General features: G+C 38.2%; 1 protein-coding gene across 2 annotated transcripts in view; it reads right to left on the bottom strand.

Moving 5' to 3' along the window:
• Positions 1-20,897, bottom strand: part of UBE3C (ubiquitin protein ligase E3C) — an 80,770-nt gene extending 59,873 nt beyond the window's left edge. The window contains exons 1-9 of one of the 2 annotated variants that reach the window (XM_072854707.1): positions 20,654-20,715; positions 10,273-10,326; positions 10,057-10,152; positions 7,370-7,444; positions 6,536-6,682; positions 5,661-5,776; positions 3,581-3,738; positions 1,303-1,456; positions 341-561 (exon numbers count right to left, since the gene is read on the bottom strand). In XM_072854707.1, coding sequence (XP_072710808.1) covers positions 341-561; positions 1,303-1,456; positions 3,581-3,738; positions 5,661-5,770 — 643 coding nt within the window. In that variant the 5' untranslated portion in view covers positions 5,771-5,776; positions 6,536-6,682; positions 7,370-7,444; ... (1 more) ...; positions 10,273-10,326; positions 20,654-20,715. Of the gene's footprint in view, positions 1-340; positions 562-1,302; positions 1,457-3,580; positions 3,739-5,660; positions 5,777-6,535; positions 6,683-7,369; positions 7,445-10,056; positions 10,153-10,272; positions 10,327-20,653 lie in introns of both variants that reach the window. The other variant, XM_072854706.1, reaches the window with a different exon arrangement.
• Positions 20,898-21,904: the final 1,007 nt, after the last annotated feature.

Consider the following 21,904-nt stretch of genomic DNA (forward strand, 5'->3'; position numbering starts at 1 on the left):
CCCCGGGGAACACCACTTGTGACCAGCCACTAACTGGATTTAACTCCATTCACCACAACTTTTTGGGCCCAGCCATTCAGCCAGTTCTTTACCCAGCGAAGTGTACGCCTGTCCAAGCCATGAGCAGCAGAAATACCGGACCAAAACACATTATGCCAAATCTTCCCAAATTACGTGTATTTTTTACTGAAAAGGGTAAGAATAGCTAATAAAACAGATCTCTCCAATACTTTTATCCAAAAACTGTCCTTTTTGCTTAGCAATGAACCACAGTGTGGAAATGCATAACATATTAACTCAAATATAAAAAAGCAATGAATCAGCCATTCAGCTTTCTCACCCAAGTATGTTTCTCCAACTGTCAACACAAAGTAAAAAAGCCATGGGGCTTGATCACTTCTTCTTGAATATCCACTTTCTGCTAATAATAGTGCATTCAGAAAGAGTTCATAAGGGAAAATGGTCTGCACATCAGCAAGCGCCGGAATGATGAAATGGAATATCTGATCTGTAAAAGGTGCTGCCAGAAACTCCTCTGTGAAGGCTGCAAATATCTGCTGCCTGAAATGAAGAAAAATTGTCTTTATAGAAAATATAGGCAAAATTTCCCACAATTATATCCATGGAATAATAGATCAATGTGCAAGTTTGAACACGTCCATCAAGAAGGCTGCAAAGATATACTCCATTAATCCTCAGCTAATAAACCAAATTTCTCAGATTTAATGAAACTTTTAATGAGCTCACAGAAAACTATTCTGAAGTTAAATTAGTTGTTTATAATCTTAAAATAAAGAATAAATTTTAAAAGCACAATTAGTCTTATTTCCCCCAAAATACTACTTTAACACAAAACACTATCACATCTGATACAACCAGAGTTTGATTTTTGTTCTTTGTTCTACACACGACCTTTTCTGCTTGTAAGCTATGACTTAGTTATTTCTCTCCATAAACCTCAGCTCCCGTCACAAAGTTCTTTTTAACTCTAAAATTCTTTCCATCTGCCCTTAGCTGCATCTCTGCTCTCATCTGTTTTTCCACACCTATGTTCCTACATATTGTGACACCTGCTATTCTCTGTGCTCTGTTTATTGTAGTCTTCAGCATTTTATTGCCTTTTTCTTAAACATACCTGAAACTACATTGTTTCATCAATGTACAGCATTACCAAAAAATCATTACTTATTGCAAATAAATCAACAAACTGCACTGAAAGAATAGCTAGACACTCAACAACAAACTGCACACCTCTGACAATAACAAATGAGTATACAAATGTCTAATATTATCTTTATTTACCTTGCACCTTCTGGACAGGAGCTATACGTAAAGTGCAACGGCTTCAGAACATTCTCCAGAAGTATTTTTGCAATAGGGACTCGAGAAACATCAGAATACTCAATACTCGAGGGAAGCTTATTGTTAATTAACAAATAAAGCGACTTGTAGTAGCCTGCAAATAAGAAATACCACTTTTTAAATGCAGCATTATTTTTCTTCTTTTCCATATAAAACAACTTACATACTTAGCATTAACTTGAAAAATACTTTACAATTCATTGCATGAAGCTTTACTTAGGAAGACATTTTACAATAGTCCAAGTCACGCTCACGTAACTAACAGGACATATCAGCAACCTCTTTGGAAACATCACTTTATAAAACCATAGATAGATAATTGCATTCAGAGTCAGTCTGATTTTCAAAGACCAATCACTCCTGCTGATGAAGTGAACAATTTGATTCTTTTAACCAATGACCTATGAAAAAGATGTTCTCCTCTGAGTGACTCTACCTATGTTTTTGACAGCTGTCCTTCCACCCTTTCAGAAATGATGAATATTCCTCTCTACTCCAAAACATGACTGCATCATACAGTAGTAAGAGTCTTGTTGGCAGAATGTCTCAATTCTGTAAACACCTCGCTTTATTTAGCAGGCTGAAGAATACAATTACTGTTTCCAAAAGAGGGATCTCTCAGACAGTAATAAAATGCATTACCACCCAAGCCATAAAGACACATGTAGAGGGTAATCTATTTTTGTCTCACTGAAGTACAAATGGAATCACATGATTTCATTCTTCTTAAACCAACTTCCTCTTGCTCAATGAACTCCTAAACTAAGATGCAATTTCCATGACTACAGGCACTGCTGTAAATGCATAAATAGCGTCACATCATTAAGAGGTCCAGTCTAAGACCCTTTGTCGGGGACTACCTAATCTGACATTACAATGCAACAAGTGGAAGTCAGCATAAAGGAATAACTTAGCAATGCTGACAAGACGCACACGGAAGACAAATTATATGCAAAAACATACACTAATAAAAGCTGATTATGGATTCTTTACAAATTAACCATCATAAATGATTAGGAGAGAGAACATTTGTATTTGCACACAACCACTTATTTTTGTTTTCATTATTAGCAATCAGAAAGCTGAATTTTTGTTACTAAAATTTATGATCTAACATTTCAATAAACTTTCATATATCACTTGTGAGGACTGAATATTATACTAAAAGAATATAAGTATGTTGGAAGATATATTTATTATATAGTAAGCAATGAGACAAATACTATAGTTTTAGTTATGCCTAGGCAAGTAAAGTAAATGTACTACAATAAGAGTCTTTTTTTTTTCCTCATAGTGACTTCAACATGTAGTAGTTAAAACCAAATCCTTAGTGACAGGATAAGATAGCCTAGTCCACTGAACGTACTTTAAAACTTACATAGAATTGTTCCAACAATTAACTAACAAACTGGAAGGTGCTCTTTTTGCATTTTATACCAACAAAGCTGGATCCGAGATGTTTATTTCATAACGTTTTTGTTTTTTCTCCCCATCCACAAGTTTTGCAAACTCAAGCTACAGTATCAGAAAGCCAAATTAATTTTTTCACACATTCCCAGAGTAATAAAGTTTCTTCAAGACAAAACATAATTTTGGTGATAACTATACAATTCATTAACTTCCAGTATGTTTGCACAGGTGTAACTGATTGCAGTTTAGCAAACAGTTTTGCTGATGATGGTACAAGGAAAATAAAAGCTAGGTCACCATCTCTTTGCTAAGGTGTATCTAGTGTTAGCAGGATGAAAAGGTAATGCCAATTTACGATAATAATGAACATCAGCAGTTATAGAGAATAGTACTGCAAAACAACGCCCAACTTTTACACAACTGAAGCTTAGACCTGGCACGGCGGGTGTGTGTGTGTGCGCATGCGCGCAGGTGCATGCATATGTGTGTGTAAACGGCTACTGGAATAAAACTTCTGTTAGGTAGTATCTACCCACTCTCAAAATCTGTGGTAGAACTCTGTATAAGTAAGTTGGTAGAATATGCAATTTATAAACAGAATTTCCAAAGAAATCAAACAGTAATTTCTCAAGTAGTGATCTCATTACAAGCAAAATATCCATCTAATGTATCGGTTAGTGTATGCAGCACTTAATTCATCGTGTCTGTGGTAAAGGCAAAATGTGATTAAACAACACGGTCTTCAGATATTACGCATTGTGTTTAATTTTTGAGTACTTCCCAGAACTTCTAGTTCCTAGCTACTCACCTTTTTGAATCATGTAGTGCAAAATTTGTTCAATTAATGATGTCACAAAGCTGACATCTTGTAAAACAGGCAAATACGTATTCTCAGATGAAAATACCTCAAGCATTCTCATAGGAAGTGCAACATTCAGACTGTCATCATTGCAATTTTGCAATAGCCTATAAATGAAATTAAATCAAAATTATTTAACAAGATATTTCTCTTATTTCACCACAGGCATATGCACACTGATTTAAAAATAAAACTACAGAAAAAACCTTTTCACATTCACCTTAAAATAACTTATTTCTACTTGGTTTCCAAGTGTTCTCAGTAGTTTAGCTACATCTTTTTGCTGGCACTTTTATAATAATAATTCCTGATTTTAGGGTTTCTATGAATATGGCAGTCTCTCTTTAAATCCTACTGAATTCTTACTTTCAATGACTTGACAGTTTGGAGGTCTACTGCATGAACTGGAAGAGAAGCAAAGAATAATACATGTTTTTCCAACTACCCATATTAAAAATGAAGTAATGAAAGCCCCAGAGCAATATGGGCTGGGAACAAATGCTAGGGAATGCCATATGTATAACTAAAACAATATGTGCTTGATTACAGACTGAAATATTAAAAATACAACCATCCCCATCCTTTTAGCAAATTGCTTATGAAACAACCACAGAAATGGTGAAGATTAAGAGCCTGTTTAGAATTAAAAGGATTTTTTAGTATGAGATGTATATAGGCATAGTCACCCTAACAATGTGCTTTCTTTCCCCACCATTCAGAAAGACGGGACCTATCAGCAAAAATTATTTGGCACCATAGCTAAGACATTTCACTAAACAGAAAAAAAAAAAAGATACTCTGACAAGACGATCTTTTTTGCAGATGTAGCTGCAATCAAACTACCATTTTTTGCTATGATATTACACCGTCACTTTTTTCCCCCATAGCAGCAAAAGCTACAGCTTCTCATGAATCTGAACTTATCCCAGGGAAACACTTTTTTGGCTACCTGTCCCACTGCTCGCTTTCTGGGCTTTTGCAGACAATTAAAGTAGCTCAGAAAGCAAGTATGGACACCCATCATCATGCTGGCAAGGTGAAGTTAAGAAGAGTTTCTTCCTCCATTCTCCCTGTATGTGTAGGCAGGGACAGCTCTTCCACTCCTTTTGTTTTCCCACATCATCAAGTCAGGAAGGGAGAGTGGGAATACTAACAGAGCCGCATTTACAAAACCATAATTTCAACTGTAGTGAAAATGTACAATTCAATTGCAGTGACACCACAGCTGTGTTCCACTGTACATGGACTTTGAAGCCCACCACTCAAGTCTTCTTTAGTATCTGGTGTCACTGTTTATTATACATACAGTATACACAATTATAAGAACACAAGGTTCAGTCACTTGAATGGAACAATTTTCTGAAAAAGCCTCAACATTAAAAGGAAAAAAAAACTATTTTAAAGCTCTGGAGAGTATAACTAGTTCTTATTATTGATAAGAGCAAATATATTGTTTCCTAAAACCAGGCTTTATCTGCCAGCTATTCAAGTCGCCTTGATAGATGTAACTTCCTGGGATCCTCCCAGGATCCTCCCACTACAAATAATAAATGTACTGCTGAAGCCAGTAATGTAACTGCTTAACATGCCTTAAATTCAAGATAAAGTGAGAGGAGAGGCATCTTAAATAATACTAGTTTTAAAACAAAATATATCCAAAGCTTATCACCGGAACATTAGTCTAACTCTGATAATACTTTCTAATCACTAGCAGTTCCCAAGAAAACCTTCTGGTTTCCACAAATACTGCTAATGATATCGCTATATGCTAACAGTTAAGAACATACTTAAGCCTATCCCTAGGCAGGGCATCCCTTAAGGACATGTTGAACTTGAAAGACAATTCCATTGTTCTTACATAGGAACAAGTATCCTATACTACGGCCTACATTTATATTTCACATAAACAGTCCTCTCCATAAGATAAGTTTACATTTAATACTTCACCTGCTGCAAAAAGAAACAAACAAGTGCCCAACATGATTTCTGAACACTTTTTAGACAGTAGCACATATAAAAAAGAATTTACCTGCAACACAGCCCCAATAGTCTTTTTATTTGGAATAAGCAAGTAAGTCTGTCTGGACCATCCAATTGCTTAACAAACTGAGAACTCTGTTTAATTAAATTCTGACACATCCATACCTGGGAAAATATATGCACAAGTTTACTGTTTATAACAACAAGTTATATTATTTATTGCAACACAGACAGTAATATTTCAATTCAGTTTTGGATACCTTTGGAGGACTTACAAAACACAAAGTAAGACAATCATGTTCAGCTGAGAAAAAAAAATTGTTACACAACGAACTACATGACTGCTAGTACTAAACTTTCAAAGTTAAGACTGAATTACACTTACAAATAACTTTACTCTTGCAACAAATTTATCTGTTAATTTGTTGTTTTTAAATAGCATAATTCCTTAATGTCCATTATTAATACCCACTATGAATCATACTTACGTGTACATTTGGGAAGTTTATCAGTGACTTTGCAATTGATATGCCAGCATTACTGACCAGTGAGGGGAAAAAAAAAAACCACCAAACACCTTAGGAATGACCAGAGGGCTAAGTGGAAAATATTGTTTAAAAATTAATTCTAATAGAAGTACACTATTTTTAATAAACTACTGTGAACAATACACACAGGATTTTTCAAGGCTTCATTTCACAGATTTTGTGTGTGCATGCACACACATATAAAATCTTATTTTAAGTCATACCATCTAAACAAAAAACAGCAGAGTGCAGGCCAGAAAATGCCAGAATTCTTAAATGAATTTACTGAACTGGTCAAAGCTTTTTTTTCACCTAAAATATTTTGAAGGGATGCAAGAGTACTTTAAAAGTGCATGAAATAAAAGTACTATGGATCAAAGTATGTAACAGTACTCACCAAACGCTTAGAATCCTCATTCTGTCTATAGAAAAAGAGTAACTGACGAACTAAAAGAGTCAAATTAGCTCCATTAGCAGTGGAAAAGGTTCCTCCAGATTGGGCCAAATTAGCACAGCGATCAAATTCACTTCTTTGGATAGAGTACTTAAAAATAAGACAGGCATCAATATATCAATAATGGTTATAATTTAAGATAGATATGCAAAATTTAAAAAACTCATTTCAGTTTTCCACCCAAAGTGGTAACAAAGTAGTAAAATGGATTCAACACATATTTGTTAAGAGATCAAAACATACACACAATATCATACTTAAGGCCCTAACTGCTTTCTGTAATTCAGAAAGTACACATTGCAACAGATTTGTTGCTTTTCAAGTAAAGAACATCACATCAAACATTTTCATCTAGTTTACTCAATAAATATTAGTGAATTTAAACAGATACAACTCTTTCTTAGAATAATCTACCCAACAGGAGCTTAGAAAGAACATCTTTTTGACTCAAACTATCACCTTAGTCATACCGGGAAAAAAGAGCTCCACTGGTGTGTGAAAGCTGCTAATACCTAACTGTTTTCATATGCTTTGTCAGCTAAAAAAACCATTGCGTAATCCCACTGAAATCGACTGTCACATACATGCTTTGTGGAATAAATGTCTATCTACTAAAATATTGAGGCTCAAATTAAAATGTCAAGAGAAAGAATTTGCACTTTGTGGGCACACACAATACTCAAAAAGGTGAAGATTTTTCAGTGGAATTACTTATTACTAGGATGTCTCGTTTTCAGCAAAACCATTTTACATCTTTCTAAATAAATAAATACTTACTTGATGTTTTCTGTCTCTGTAGCCTCTTACAAATGACTGGATTATTATTGCATTTTTCAGCCTCCGCCTTTCTTCCTGTAAAACAAAGCAAGAAAATCTAAATTAATATTGTGGAACTGACTCTGATTTCTACAATTTTATCAAATATATTTGTATTCAAAAGAAAATTTTTAAATCAAAATTAACCACTAATCATTAGTAAAATAAAGTGTTTGAAGGTTTGCATCCAATATACATAAATCAGGGAGAAAGCTTTTCATGTTTTTAAGTGTAAATTTACCATTAAGATATTGCAAAAATAATTTTTAATACTCAATAAGTATGTAATACTACAGAAATCAAAATAAACACATTTGTATTCTATTAGACAAAGTCTTAATACTAAAATGTTGAAGAATTCATCAAATTCAATGACACCATTCCTCCTTCTGCATAGATCAGCTAACACTGAAGACCTGCTTATTTGTTTCCATTCAAATAATATATTAGTATTATGAGCTGGTGCAATTTGGGGGGGGGGGGGGGGGGGCGGAACCCAAACCACAAAAAAAAAAAAAAAAAAACAAAAACCACAGTTATTTGGAGACAGTATTGCTGTCAAAAGGAAAATGAGGCTTAATGCTTTAAAAGCCCAATACAACAATATGGAAATTAATAAAAATTTTAGCGCTCTCCTTCAAACCAGACATATAAAGTGAGTCATTTTATGATGTCTTCCTCAGTAGCTACAAACAGTAGTTAAAATGATCCCTTTACAACAGCTCACTTTCTGAGGAACTGAAAGCCAGCTTGCTTCAGGTACTATGGAAAGAGCACTTGGTGAGTCCCCTGACCAACACCCCCAGCATATCCCATCACAATAAATATCTAAGGGAAGTGGCTACTGTAATTACGTTTCTAATAATCTCCATATAATTTCTTAGGGGATGAAAGAGGGAAGTACATAATGTAGTTGCTTATGAACCTAGAGCTACAAGGCAGTGGTTGAAGAAGGGAAAGCAAGAAGATCAAGAGTAAAAATCAGAGAAGCCTGCTTTGAGAAGAGAAATTTTAACCTCATCAATCCTTGAATATAGTTCTGAGGGCCATCAAGGAAAAGAAAACACCAAAATGTTTTTATAAATTTCATTAAAATACATTTGGGAAAGTTCACATAAGGTTTCAACTCGCAAAAACTTGATTTCTAATTTCTTGTGCCATAAAGACACATCCAACTTAAGAACTTAACCTGAACTGACCAGAGAAACACCAGATGAATTTGCTATTCAATGCCTATTTTATTGTTCTTGGAAACCCCGGTTCCTACAGCAATTTCTCAGAATAAGCATATACTTGAAAGACTCTAATTACCTCTAGAGCATGGACCAAAATCAAAATTTTGATAGGCCAAAGGGTATTTTTCTCTCCAAAGTTCTAACAGTAAAAGTGCAAAGTATGGGGGCAAGCAGGAAAGAGTTTCAATTACAGAGAGGCACTGTCTCTTCATAATCATAACGTAATGCTTGGCTAAAAAGTAGATGTGTCCTCCTTTTCTCTAGATACAGGTTTTATCCTAGAACACATAATTGTCAGTTAGCAACCCGTAACTGCAAAGATTTTAAGTCTGAGGTCACTGCTAAGATTCTGCTACAGGCATTTTTTTAAAAGCCATAACTGATTTTATTCTCACAGGAGTCATTCATTTTGTGAGAATCCAATATATGCCACAGAAGATCATTGTGTGTATGTGTGTACATATACAGATACAAGTATATGACTCTGCATCAACTTTGCAGCAGACAATTAAGCAACTGAATGGGTTATTTCGATATATGGCAAAAAAATTATGAAGCACAAAAAATCTTTTTGCATATGTTGATAAGGACTCGCTGACCATAAATTTGATTTATAACACAGGATTCTGAACTAACTGGTGAAATCCTAGTAACTTCGTACTTAAATTTGGTCCATAATTATACATCGAGGTTGGAAAGAAAAAAAGCAGTAACTGTCCTCAGAGGAGCCACTGCAGAACCTGTATTTAACCTAGCAAGGGTCAAACACACCTTTAAGGGGCAAACAGCTCTGTTTTCTTGATTAGCATGAAAACTACATAGTTATGCTTTTTAAATCATTTTTAAGACCAAAATTGTTTCTACTCATGTAAGAGAGGAAAAAAATGACAAAATGAACATATTCACTTTAATTCCATATTACTAAATTTTGTTTTCACATTGCCACATATATTAATGTCTTAAAACTGGTATTTTTCCTTTAAATGCCTATTCCTCCTTCACATTATTCCAGACTGAATTATCCATGGCAGTAAGCTTCGATCTCAAACCAGTGTTAAGATCTCCTAAAGCCTCACACATCAGCCTCACAACTGTTTCTCATTGCTCCTCAATCATCAGGTGATTTCAAAGTACTTTAGGATGCATTCAAGTATCATTGTTCTGATTTCACCTCCACAGAACTGAGGTACACACTGGGGAAGTGAATTGCTGAAGGTCATCCAAGAAACTTTAGCAGAACCAGGAGCAGAAGACGGTTTGCTGAGACCAACCCATACTAATAGATTATGGACAAGGCAAAAAATGCAATTTGCTATCCAAATACCTGTCTTTTCTCAACAAAGACTAGATCAAATAAGCCTAGACCAAAATAAAAGGAAAAATTCCCTTTGCACCCAGTGCACGCTTAACTACCTTCTTTTGAGATGAAAATCACTTCTGGGAAGCATCTTAAAAGCAGTCAAAGTCTGTCAATTCTAGTATACTGGAAGACCACGTAGAACTTGCAAACTGAAACAAAACATTCCTGAACTAAGTACAACTGCAGCAGAATAAAGTACTTTGGACTGTAAATGCTACTACATCACAGAAAAATCCAGTGTGCATGCAAACGCTTACAGTCTACTTTACCTCTCGTTTTCTCCTTTCTTCCTGAGTACGATGCAGGAGAGAAGCCTTTTCTTCCTATAAAGCACAAATAAAGTTACAATTGCATTTTCATTCAAACATATGATTCAAATGTCTTCATGGTATTTAATCTAGACTTCACTTTGGGGATTGTTCATAATATGTAATACGTAAAACACTGGAGAAAAGTAAGCGTTAATAATTTTCTGCTCTTACAAACACATGTTAACACAGCCCTCTCAAAAGCATAGTGATGGAGGGAAGCTATGTAAAAAGAAAAGGGACAGGCAAACAGCAGCAAACTGTACTGATCCCTGTCCAGGTTTGTGTTCTCAGCATCCCAATAATCTAGGCAAACATCATCCATTTACAAATGGGGGAGCTAGAACATAATAGGGTCCCAATCCTACCAGGTAGTACCAAATGTTTATCGAGTGTTTTCCTTGCTTGGAGCGTACATAAGTCATCGGCCCAGGTGCATACAGCAAGTGATGGCGTGCTCAAAGTAATCACATACTGTTCCAAAGCCCCACGCTTTTGTCTAACTTGCAAAAAAGCATTAAGCTCTTAAATTTACTTATCCTTTTCCTCAAAACTTGTCTGGAAAAGATGTCAAAACAGACCTATATAACATAAAGGGTAGGAATTTTTTCTTTTAAAAATCTGAACTCTGCCCAAATTAAGGCTACAAACTGAAACTTTCAGGACAGTGACCTCTCCGATAGAGAAAAAGTAAAGAATACTAAAGTATTTGAGAGGCCTCTAAAGAACGATACCATTACAACAGAAAACCTGTGCCTTAGCTTTTAAACCACAATCTTAAATCAGTACACACAGATTACAAAATATAAACAAAGTTTTATTTGCAAGAATCTCTTACTGGATGCTTCTGTGTCATTTCCAAGGAAATATACAAAATAATTCCTTTTTGATACACAGTATTCAGCTCCCACTGCAGACAATATGAGCTGAAAGTACCCTGGCACCTTCCCAAATCCAGTCTAAAACAGACAATAGATTTAAGGAAACTATTTTCTTTTTTGCCTCTATGACACATATAACTACTTCCTTTTTCTCCCTATGCCCTTATTAGCCTAGAGAAGTTAAGAAATAAAACACACTCAAGCTGAAAATGTATTATAGCTGAATATATAAAAATAAATTGGAAGTTGGAAAACAAATGTTTATAAAATATTTAACCACATCTAAAACAACTGTGCTGGAATATTTTCAATGTCTATATGCAGATACAAAAAAACCTGAGAGCAAAACTCTTCTGCATTTCTTTTTTGACGACACAGAGGAAGCAAGGTCATGATTCTCCTAGTTTATTTAGGACAGAAAATACTTTAATGCAGACCACCAAGCGAGAATGAAAAAAGAAAAACATAAATGCAAAAAAGGAATTCAAAATTGGGTTTGTATTTCAGATCGTTTACTGGAACAAGCATAAAGAAAAAAAATCCCACAAGAAGGTTAACCATCTTTTCCTCTAAAGACAGTATTTATGGCCAAAGACACCACTAACTACAGCTATTGCGCTCTAAAGACAGGGTTTTTTCCATGTGTTAAACACAGTATAAACAAATCATAACAAAATCCATACATAAGATGATGTATCTCCACTCAAGCAACAGGAAAGGCTCCAGGTCTGCTTGGTAATGTGAGGCAAGAGATTCTCACCTCACACACACAAAAAAGACAAAATAATGTACTAAATTAAGAAATAACCAACAGATGGCTTAAAGTTTCAGGACTTTTTAAAATAGATTACTTCTTTATCAACAGCTGATACCCAATGCGTTACAGAAGTTAGTAAAATGTTCCTATTTAGAAGTGATTACAGTGCCATCTCTTCAATGGGCTTGGAGAGTTTCATTCTGCAGGCAGCACCATGCAGACAGCATTTCTGCTTAGAAGCAATGTTGCTGAATTTGTCCTTACACTTCAGAGAGAATTGAAAGAAAAAGCAAAAGAAGATACAGAAAAGGGAAGACAAATTGCTACATGTGAGTGGAGAAGAGAACGGTACAAAAAAACCCCGTACAAACACAGTAAGTAAGGGCTGTGAGGGCACAGAGGGCTTATCAGAAGCAAGTCATTTTAAGTAGGGGGGGGGGAGGGGGGATATAAGAGGGCAGTGTATCCTCACTTAGTGTACCACCAGCTTTGCACTGATCAGGAATCAGTTCTCTTTGAAGCAAGCGCTCTTTAAACCAATCCACTTTTTAAAAAATTACAAATATTTAAGTTTTTAGTCAATGTCACATGCTTGCTTTGAGTATTTGTAAAGAAAAACACCAACTTGCTAAGGTATAAATTAAATACAATAGAGGAACTGTCTTAAGACAAAGAATAAAATATTCAGGTAAGTACATCCCACCTTTAAAAAATTATCGTGGGTGAAATAATACTGTTGTTCTTGTTCACAAGACAAATAGATCAGAAACATAAAGGAATGGAATCAAACTATGACTAAAGAATATATTTAAATTAAATGCAAGAAAAATATATCTTCTTCAGAGTTATTCAACCCAACTGGAATACACTGCCTCTTCAGAAATTATAAAGTAACAGTAAATATGCAATAGAAAATAAACCTGCCTTGGGAAAGAGATGAAAAGAACTAGGAAATAATCTTCGCCTACAAACAGCATTCTAACAAAATTATTTCTTGAAGACAGCTAACTGCACAGTCATCTCTGAAATCCTCCCTGCCCTGCCTTTTAATAATCAGACCAGTGAAAAAGAGCTAAACTCAGTAGCTGTTGCTCTGTGGCTGGTTGTGAATGACAACAGCGTTACAGTAAGTGACGTACATTTGACAACTCCCATCTGTATGGTCATGTGACTGCTGACAGCTACAGCCGCTGCTCCACCACCTCTTCCTGCCTACCTACAGCCAGAGCTACTCACAGTATGAGATCGGCTGACAGTAACTGCCAAAGGTCACGCCTAGCTCATTCCTGCTCCCCATCCTCCTTGCCTCACTTCTGTGATAGTCATGCTATCTTCTTTCTTCACCTGCCAGACAGGCAGACATCAGGTATCAAGTCCACCTATCAAGGTAGGCAGTCAGACATTTTTAGGGAGAATGAAGCATCAGCTCGTCTTGATTCCTTCAACCTTAACCCAAAAGGAGTGAAAAGCCATTTACTTGAATCAAATTCCTGACACTTTTCTATGATTTAGTCTTCTTTCTTCAGGAGCTTGACCTCCAAAGTGCAGAAGAGGGAATACGCTGCCTGTGTGTTTCATGCAATGTTTCGTACATTACAAGCAGTCCCTTTCCTGTCTGCTCCTTCCTCCAACAGAAGATATTGGTAAAGACAATCAACCTCAGGCTCTAGCACACAAGCTGCAGGACCATGAAAAGCCCAATTTGAGAAGCTTTCTTCACCAAATATGTGATGCATGACACAAAGAAACAAGAAAGCAAAGAAACAGTATGTGACAGCAAAACACAATGTGACATCACAGATGATGATTCAAAGAGTAAGACAGCAGGGGGAAAGAGGTGAAAACAAGGAAGCAGATGGAGGACAGCAGACAGAAAGGAAAGCTTGTGACTATCATCAAAGAAATATTAAGTAATATTTGAAATGTTAATTTAGACATCAGGATAAAACTGCTATGTACTGTATCATTCATCACAGCAAAGTTCAAGTTGCTACCACTGCTGTAACAGACCAGTTGATGAGAACAGCCACATCCGACAGAGTAACACTGTCAATGCCAGTGCTTCAAAAACTCCAATCAAATACATAATGAAAAAAGATTTTAATTAAAACTGCTTTCTTGTCCTCATTTTGCTGAAATACACTATTTGGTTGCAAAAGTATGTTTACACAACTCCTAGCCTTTACGTATCCTAGACAAAGATTGAATAACATAAACAAATACACAAATTACAACTCTTTTTCTCCTGCATTTTAACACTTTGCATTGAGAGTGACAATACATTTTCAGCCCTCTTGGCTCAAAATTCAGGTTCAGGAAAAAAAAATGTATATATAATTAAATTTTTTCAAATACTTCTCATATTTGTTGACTCTTAAAATCTGAAATTGAACACTTCTGGACAGTCATGTTAATCAAACTATCTTAGCTCCATGCAAGTAAATTTAAAACCTAAATGCGCTAGGTGCAAAGGTGAAACTGTGTAATTAATTTCAGGTACTGTCTAAACAGTGAGCACATTTAAAAAAATAACAAAAATACATTGACGCAAAAAAATAAGTATTATTAATAAATGTTTGAGATTTATTTGTAAACCACAGGGGTTTATTTTCTTTCTTTAGTTGAGAATGCTATTCTGTTCAACATTACAATAGTTCATGCAAAGTACAAGGCATGACTTTTAGGAAATTTTCACGGAAAAACAAATAAGCACTTGATCTTTTAACTTTTGGGGACAATGATAAAATCTTGTATGGTTTTCATCTACAAAACCCAGGAACTTGCATCTTTTTTCTTTCCTTAAAATGAGGAACATGACTTTTCAGCTGAATTTAGCTTGAACCACATAAACATCAATAACAACTCCCAAAGCAAATGAAGTGACCTAAGCAATTTATAGAATGGAATTCCTTTCAACACAAGTATTTAACAAGTCCAACAAATAAAAGGAAGATTTTGTAGCATTTATTCGTAGAGCACAAAGGTGGACACTGGGAGACGTCCCCCTCCAAAGTGGTTCTTAACAATGTTTCTAGTTCCCAACATTATTTTAGACAAGATGAACTCCAATTGGTTTTTTTTTAATATTAAAAGAAATTAGCATTGTAAAAGACTCACAGTGTTTTGAACTAAACCTCAACAATTTAAATTCCATTGGACACGCAGCTCAGCCAGCCTGAGTAAAACATGCTCAGCAGCTTGAAAAATTCTGCTTTAAAACAGTTTGTGACTCTTCCTACCTCTGATTATTTACATCATGATTAAGTTTATACATAGAGAAGACCATCTTCCAGAAGAAGGTATTTTAAAGTACTTAAAATATGCCCAGGAAGGGGGGAAAGCCTCACCTCACCAAAATCGATGTCACACTGCTTGCTAGAAAACCCCTCAGCATTTTAGCTCACATTTTACTGTAGGATGTAGGGAGTATCTGGAAACACCTTTATCACAGCAGCTACAAAGCCACACTCAGTGGAACCAGGACTTGGCTGGAGGCTCTAGAGGCCAAATGAAATGCAAACAAGTTGCTTTTCAGTTTACTCTCACTATTACAATTTTTAAGAGGTATATTGTACACATCGTTGTAGTTAAGTGACTTTTCATTTTCTCAGAAACAAGCAGGAAAAAATGTATCTATAAAAGCAGAAATTTTTGTTTTGAATTTGAGAAAATGGCACATAACTGAAAATAACAGTGTAATCACTGCTGTCAGCTAACTACAACTCCATCATTCGTAGCTTCCTTTCAAATGCGGAGAATTTTAAATGTCACCAAGAGGGAACAAATCCACAATAATCTAGTATGCATTAATTATATAGTTTCCTACTGATAGATAGTCATTATTTTACAACATGACAGTCTCATCATATTTCCACACCACAGATCTGAAATTCAAAGAGTATTTCAAGATTTAGGCTTTGACATTTCAATGTTCTGGACAAAACACAGTTCTGACTCAGAATGAAGTATGTACTTGCATAAGGATCTACACCATGTGCCGTATGGGACAAAGGTCTTATGGAGCAAAGCAGTGCCATTCTTTCCCACCATTCAAAAATAAACTGAAATTTGTAATTGTCACCTAGAAATCCTGTACTATAAAACCCTAGCATCATTTCATTTCCATTGTGACCTGGTGTAGGTTCAAATAAGATATAATAAAACAGTAATTCTTCCTTCCTGAAATTATCAACAACTTTCATCAGAGAGAAACAAAACTATTTTTTAAATCTGTGCCATCATTGCTTAAATCCTACACACATCTAACACCATAAGCAATCCCAACCTGTGCAGATCTCTCCATACACTGGCAAACTTACAGCCTACTGTTTTTAAATCATTAATTTTTACTCCATGAGAAGTTACTTCATGCGTAGAATACAGACAACAAAAAGCAAACAAGGTGCTTCTGGAGTTCTACCTCTGCACTTCAGCTGAGAGCTGGGGGAAAAACCATACAGGAATCTAAGGTTCAATGTTATGCTACCAATTTAAGAAAGCGTATCAGTAACTACTGAAATAAAATATAAATAAACTTTGTAAATTGAAGATCTTTGATTATTAAAAATGTCCATATTAAAAGAAATTAGAGACTTTTAAAAATACAGATGGAGTCATCACTATTTGTTCATTAATAATTTTCCATGTCTTTCACAAAAACAAAACAAAAAAATAAAACGCAACTCAGTCACGTTGGTTTCACTTTCACCACAGTGCTAACTCATCTGTATTACAAACTCCTGAAAAGGAAGATTTTTTTAAAACCATCTCATATTGTATTCTAATTTTAAAATATCCTATTTTAAATAGTCTTGGGATTTATAAAAGCATGGTTTATATACCTCAAGTGATACTGTAAATTTGATCTAATATTATTCTTTTAACCATTTTTCCTGTTAAAGGCTTACAAGATGTCATTAATACATTTTATAACCTAAATGAATAATGTGGAGCTACAGAGCCCCTTGTACAGGCATGGAGATCCCCCTGCATGGATGTACTAAAGGACGGGTACCTCGTATTCTTCTTAACGCTGGTAAAATTAATAAAGGAACACTGGGCCCCACCTTACCAAATCAAGCTGACGTAGCACTGGGCCTGACCTTACCAAATCAAGCTGACATGGTTAAACAGATTCTGCACTATGCCACCAAGAGTCCAACTTCATGATAAAATTCGTGAAACCTACCAGCTGCCACCAGAAGGCACGGTGACACTCCACCCTGAAGAAATATGTTCACTATACAGGACACAAAGGACAAGGGGGGAACCACCCAGGTGAAGGACCATCTGTTTCAGTCCACTGCACAGTCAGGTTGGGTTAGCTCAATTTGAACTGCACCCCAAACCACCCCTTCAGATGTACCTCTCTCTTCCTGCCTGACACACCACAGATATTCTGCAGCCACAGCCTTTTAGGCAACAATTGCTGCCCTGTACAAAAAGTTCATGAGTAATTCAAGATGTTCCTGTATTGAACTCCAATAACAGCATTCATTTTTGGAAGCTATTTTACGTCAGAAGTAAAAAAAATATGTTTTGCCAGTTATAATTAAAACTAAATCTGAAAATAACTTTTGAAGACCCTCATAGAGCAGGGAATCATGTTTTAAAGGTGACAATAAGCACCCCCAAAAATTAAAAAAAAACCAAACCCCACACAAAAACTAACTTATCACATTGTAAATAAAACACAGTATCTATACCCTCAAACAGATATACAACTAATGCAAATAGTCCAAATGAATCAGCAGATTTTTGAAAGTAGATATGGAGGAAAAGGTTCAAACACTAACAATACCACCTATATTTTCACACTTACGTACAATGCAATCTTAAAATGTTACAATAATGTTCTGAAAGGATCGGTCAGCAAGGATAGTCATTTCGAGAACGTTAATTTTGTGACCCAGGATTTTAACAAAAGTAAGTGGTACTTAAAGACTACCTTTTTGGCAAAAGGTTTGGTTGGACTGAAGTGCCTCTCTACAGCATCCGCAATTCAGACCATCATAACACACATGAAAATAAGACACAGTATAAAAACAAACCTGAAGGTCTCTGCTTTTATCATTCAAAAATGCCATAAAACTTAGTGGTGAGAAAGCACACTAGATTCAGTACCTTTCTAACTGCCACAATGCCCCAACTATATTTCTATCATTGTGCCTACGCTGACAGGACCCCTCGTGAGGCCTCAGGAAACACTACAGACATACATGGCAATGTCAGACAGGGTATCCACACGTGACCCGTGACCAGCGTGGTTATTGTTTGCAGCTGCAGTTACATTAGCAAAACAACTCTTTTAATAGTCAGGTTTGCTGATGGTTTATTTTGATGTAGTTGTATCCACATGAGGAAGACTCTACTAGCATCTTTAGCACTGACTATCTCCTCATACTGGAGTCCCTGCTTTCATACTGGGAGGGTTTTGCTAATGCAGCTATACAGGTGCAACAACATTTGGGAACCTTCCCCAAACTGGGCAGAGAGTTATTCTTAGCATTAAGCAGCCTGCATACAGATTCTACCAGTATTTCCGAGTTGTGCTTTATTCCACCAAAGGAATCAGAACAGGCAGCACTAAGCATCCAGCTAACTAACAGAGCATAGCAGAGGCGGAGGGATGGAACTACACTGTATCTTTCTAAAATTATACACATTGGGGAGGGCAAAGGGGTTTGCCAAATAACAATTTTATTTTTTTTCCATGTGCACAAAAAGCTGAAAGGAAACATTTTACAATTCAACCTTCTGTAAAACTGAACATGATCACAAGGAGCCTGTGACGTGAGAGAACGAGAAGCCCATGGAACCCATGTAAACACTTGCCACACCAATCTCTGCTGCTAGTATGTTTACATAAAAGTTCGGGTAAACTGCATTTTTAGAAGTAATTCTTAGTACTGTTTAAATAAATTCTTTCATTAGTACTGTACATAGTTTCTGAAAATAAGCAGCTATTTCAGGGGCATTCTATGATGTCCATATAACTATGATGTCCAAAGCTGCAGCTAACTGATTTGCATTGATGCAGCACAAGCACTACAGTGTACCAATGTAAAATCATGAAATCTGTGAACCAGGCAGTATTAATCTGATCATGAAGTACAACCTCGGTACTGGACAGAGTGAAGGTTATGCATCAATTTCAGTTTCCACGTCCTTTACCTTTTAATATTTGCCCTTGGAAATTTATACCTGTATAACATTAATAAATCTGTCCCATACAATTAAAACAGATAGAATTCTGCTGAATTTTCATGAAGAAATCAGTAGGTGTACAAGAAGATATTATGACAGTTGTTTATTTCTGTAGAAGGAAACATGTTCCACAAGTAACACTATTAGCAAGTCAGTGTCAAAAGTTGCAAAGTACCTAAACTGTACCGCTAAGGACTGGGGCACGTTCTGCCAATTCCTACTTCAGCTGGGGAATATTTGTGGTATTTTTGACTCATGTAATGCCATTGTATGTAGTCTAACGAACAGAAATGTCTTAAGATAAACAGAAGATGATTCAAATGAAAAGCTGCACAATTTAAATACAGTTCTGTTATACATTCTCTTTAATAAATTATGTAAGACAATACACCAAAATGCAAACTTCACTGTGATTTTAATATCACATAGTGCTATATTTTAGCTCAGTTTCCTAACTTTACTGCCAAACTTTTAAGTTTCAGAGAACCACACTTGCTTACAGTGCACAATAAAAAAACTCAAGACTTATTTTTGCCCCCGTTAAGATTCAAGAATACTAATGAAAACACTCGTTAGCTTCCCACACAATCACGTCCAATGGTAACATGAGAAATCAGTATTTTAGCAGTGAATAAAGTGACCCTTACAAATCAGGCCACTTCTAAAAACACTTTGTCCTTTCTCTTGCTCTTCGGTAGTTCTATGCCCTTCAGTGCTTGACTGAACATTTGACTACCCTGTCCAATCAGCAAGATCTAAATAAACTGTTTCGCTTCTTTTCCACCAATAAATACAAGGAGATTCAGTAGTCTGCTACAGCAGACAATTAACTGCTGCTCACCCTGCACACGACAAATCGACTGAACGTAAGCGTGACAGAGAAAAGCTAAACCTGCGACCCGGCAACTCTCACTCACCTGGGTGAAGCCTCCCCCAGCAATTTGCATTGATCTCGGGTTGTGTAAGGCTGGTCCCCCCCATCCCTCCAGCGAGGGGGACCCACGCAAGACTTTCCCTTCGGAGAGAAATGACAAGAGGTCTCCGCGCCCTTCCCTCCTTCACCCTGGCCCTGGAGACCAACAGCTCGGGAGGTGCGACCAGCCACAACAACACGCATTGCTTGCAGGGGGGACGAGCTAAGGAGACATTTCCTCGCTTCCCACAATTCTTACTACACTACAAACCTGGGAGAGTGTGTGTGGCCTGATTTAAAAAAAAATAAAAACAAAAACAAAACAAAAAAACCCCAACCAAAACAAAACAAAAAAACCCCAACAAACAAACAAAAAACACCACCACTGAGCCAGGGAGATCAGAGATAAACACATCATCAGCAGGGGAGGATTTTTTTCCCCTCTATTAAACCTTAGTCATAGCTGCTCCCATTTCTGAAGGCCCAACGGTAAAAATAACGATAATACAAGGCGGCAAGGCAGGCGGGGGACGAGGGAAACCGACACAGACACAAACGCGGAGACAGACCGGCGCCGTTTCTTACCTTCCTACTCGCTCCTCCGAGAGACACCTTGGGCCTTGTTTTGAAATCCCCTTCAAAGCTAAACATGTTTACAGCTTATCCCATGTAGAGGGGGGTCCGGCCCCCCGAGCTGACCCCGCAGAGGGGGCGCCGGCCGGCCGGCCGGGGCGAGCGGAGGGGCCGCCGCCGGCCCCGGGGAGGCACCAACCCCCCGGGCTGGCACCCCGCGGCCCGCCCGCCCGCCGCCGGCGAGCCCCGCGCCGCCCCCGCCGCCCGCCCCCGCGGGGCTGCTCCCCTCACGGCGGCCCGGCTTCCCCCCCCCCCGTCTTCCCCGCCCCGCGGCCTTCGCTTCCCCGGTCGCCCTCCTTCTGACCGGCGGCGACGGCTGAGTGTAGTGGGAGGGAGGAGGAGGAGGGAGGGCGCGGAAGAGGGGGCTGGCGGGGCTGCTTCACTTGCACTGGGGGAGCAGCCGGCTGTGGAGAGAAGATGGCCGCCGCCCGCAACCTCCCCGGCGCGCTCCCGACGACCGGGCGCGGCGGCGCGCGCGCCGCCCGCAGCCGCCGGGGCCGCGCCACGCGCGCGCGCGCCGCCCCTCGGCTCCCGCGAGGCCGCGCCTCGGACCGCGGCGGCCCCGGCGCAGGGGCGGCGGGTGGCGGGTGGCAGCGGCCCCGTCCCAGCCGCCCTCGCCCCGGCCGCCCTCGCCGCCAGGCCCCGCGGCCCGCTGGCCCCGCCGAGCCCTCACCCCCGCCCGGGCCTGCCTCTGTACTTCCCGGGCCTAACGACCGGGTTGGCCCCCCGCCCGTTGGAGCCGGCTGCCTCACAGCCCTGCCCGGTGTCCGGTTTGTTCCAACTAGGGCTGCTTCAACTAAAACTTCTTTCCCGTTTTAAATACGAGCTTCGCGTGGGTGTACGGGAACGTTTGGAGCTGGACGTGCAACTGTTCCACCGCCTCTGGCCCAGCTGGGCAGCACTGAGGACAGGCCTGGGCTGAGGGTCCCGCTTGGCCTGGGTGCGGGGCTGCCTTCCTCAGCGTTGGATAGGATAGGCATGTGGTAGACATCGCAAAGACTTCATGACCAGCCTGAAGACCAGACACTGAGCACCCAAGTCCAGCTTACACTGCTGTGAAAATCCACTCGAGAATGTTCCCGGTGCAAGTGGGGTCTGCACGGGACCAGGGCCTCAGCGAAGAATGAAAAGGGCTGTAATATAAAAGCAACAGACCTGAATGGTGAAACTATACCTGAGGCTCCTTTATTTTATATTTCTTAG

Source organism: Ciconia boyciana, chromosome 2 (genome assembly GCF_034638445.1).
Source record: "Ciconia boyciana chromosome 2, ASM3463844v1, whole genome shotgun sequence".
Lineage (NCBI taxonomy): Eukaryota > Metazoa > Chordata > Aves > Ciconiiformes > Ciconiidae > Ciconia > Ciconia boyciana.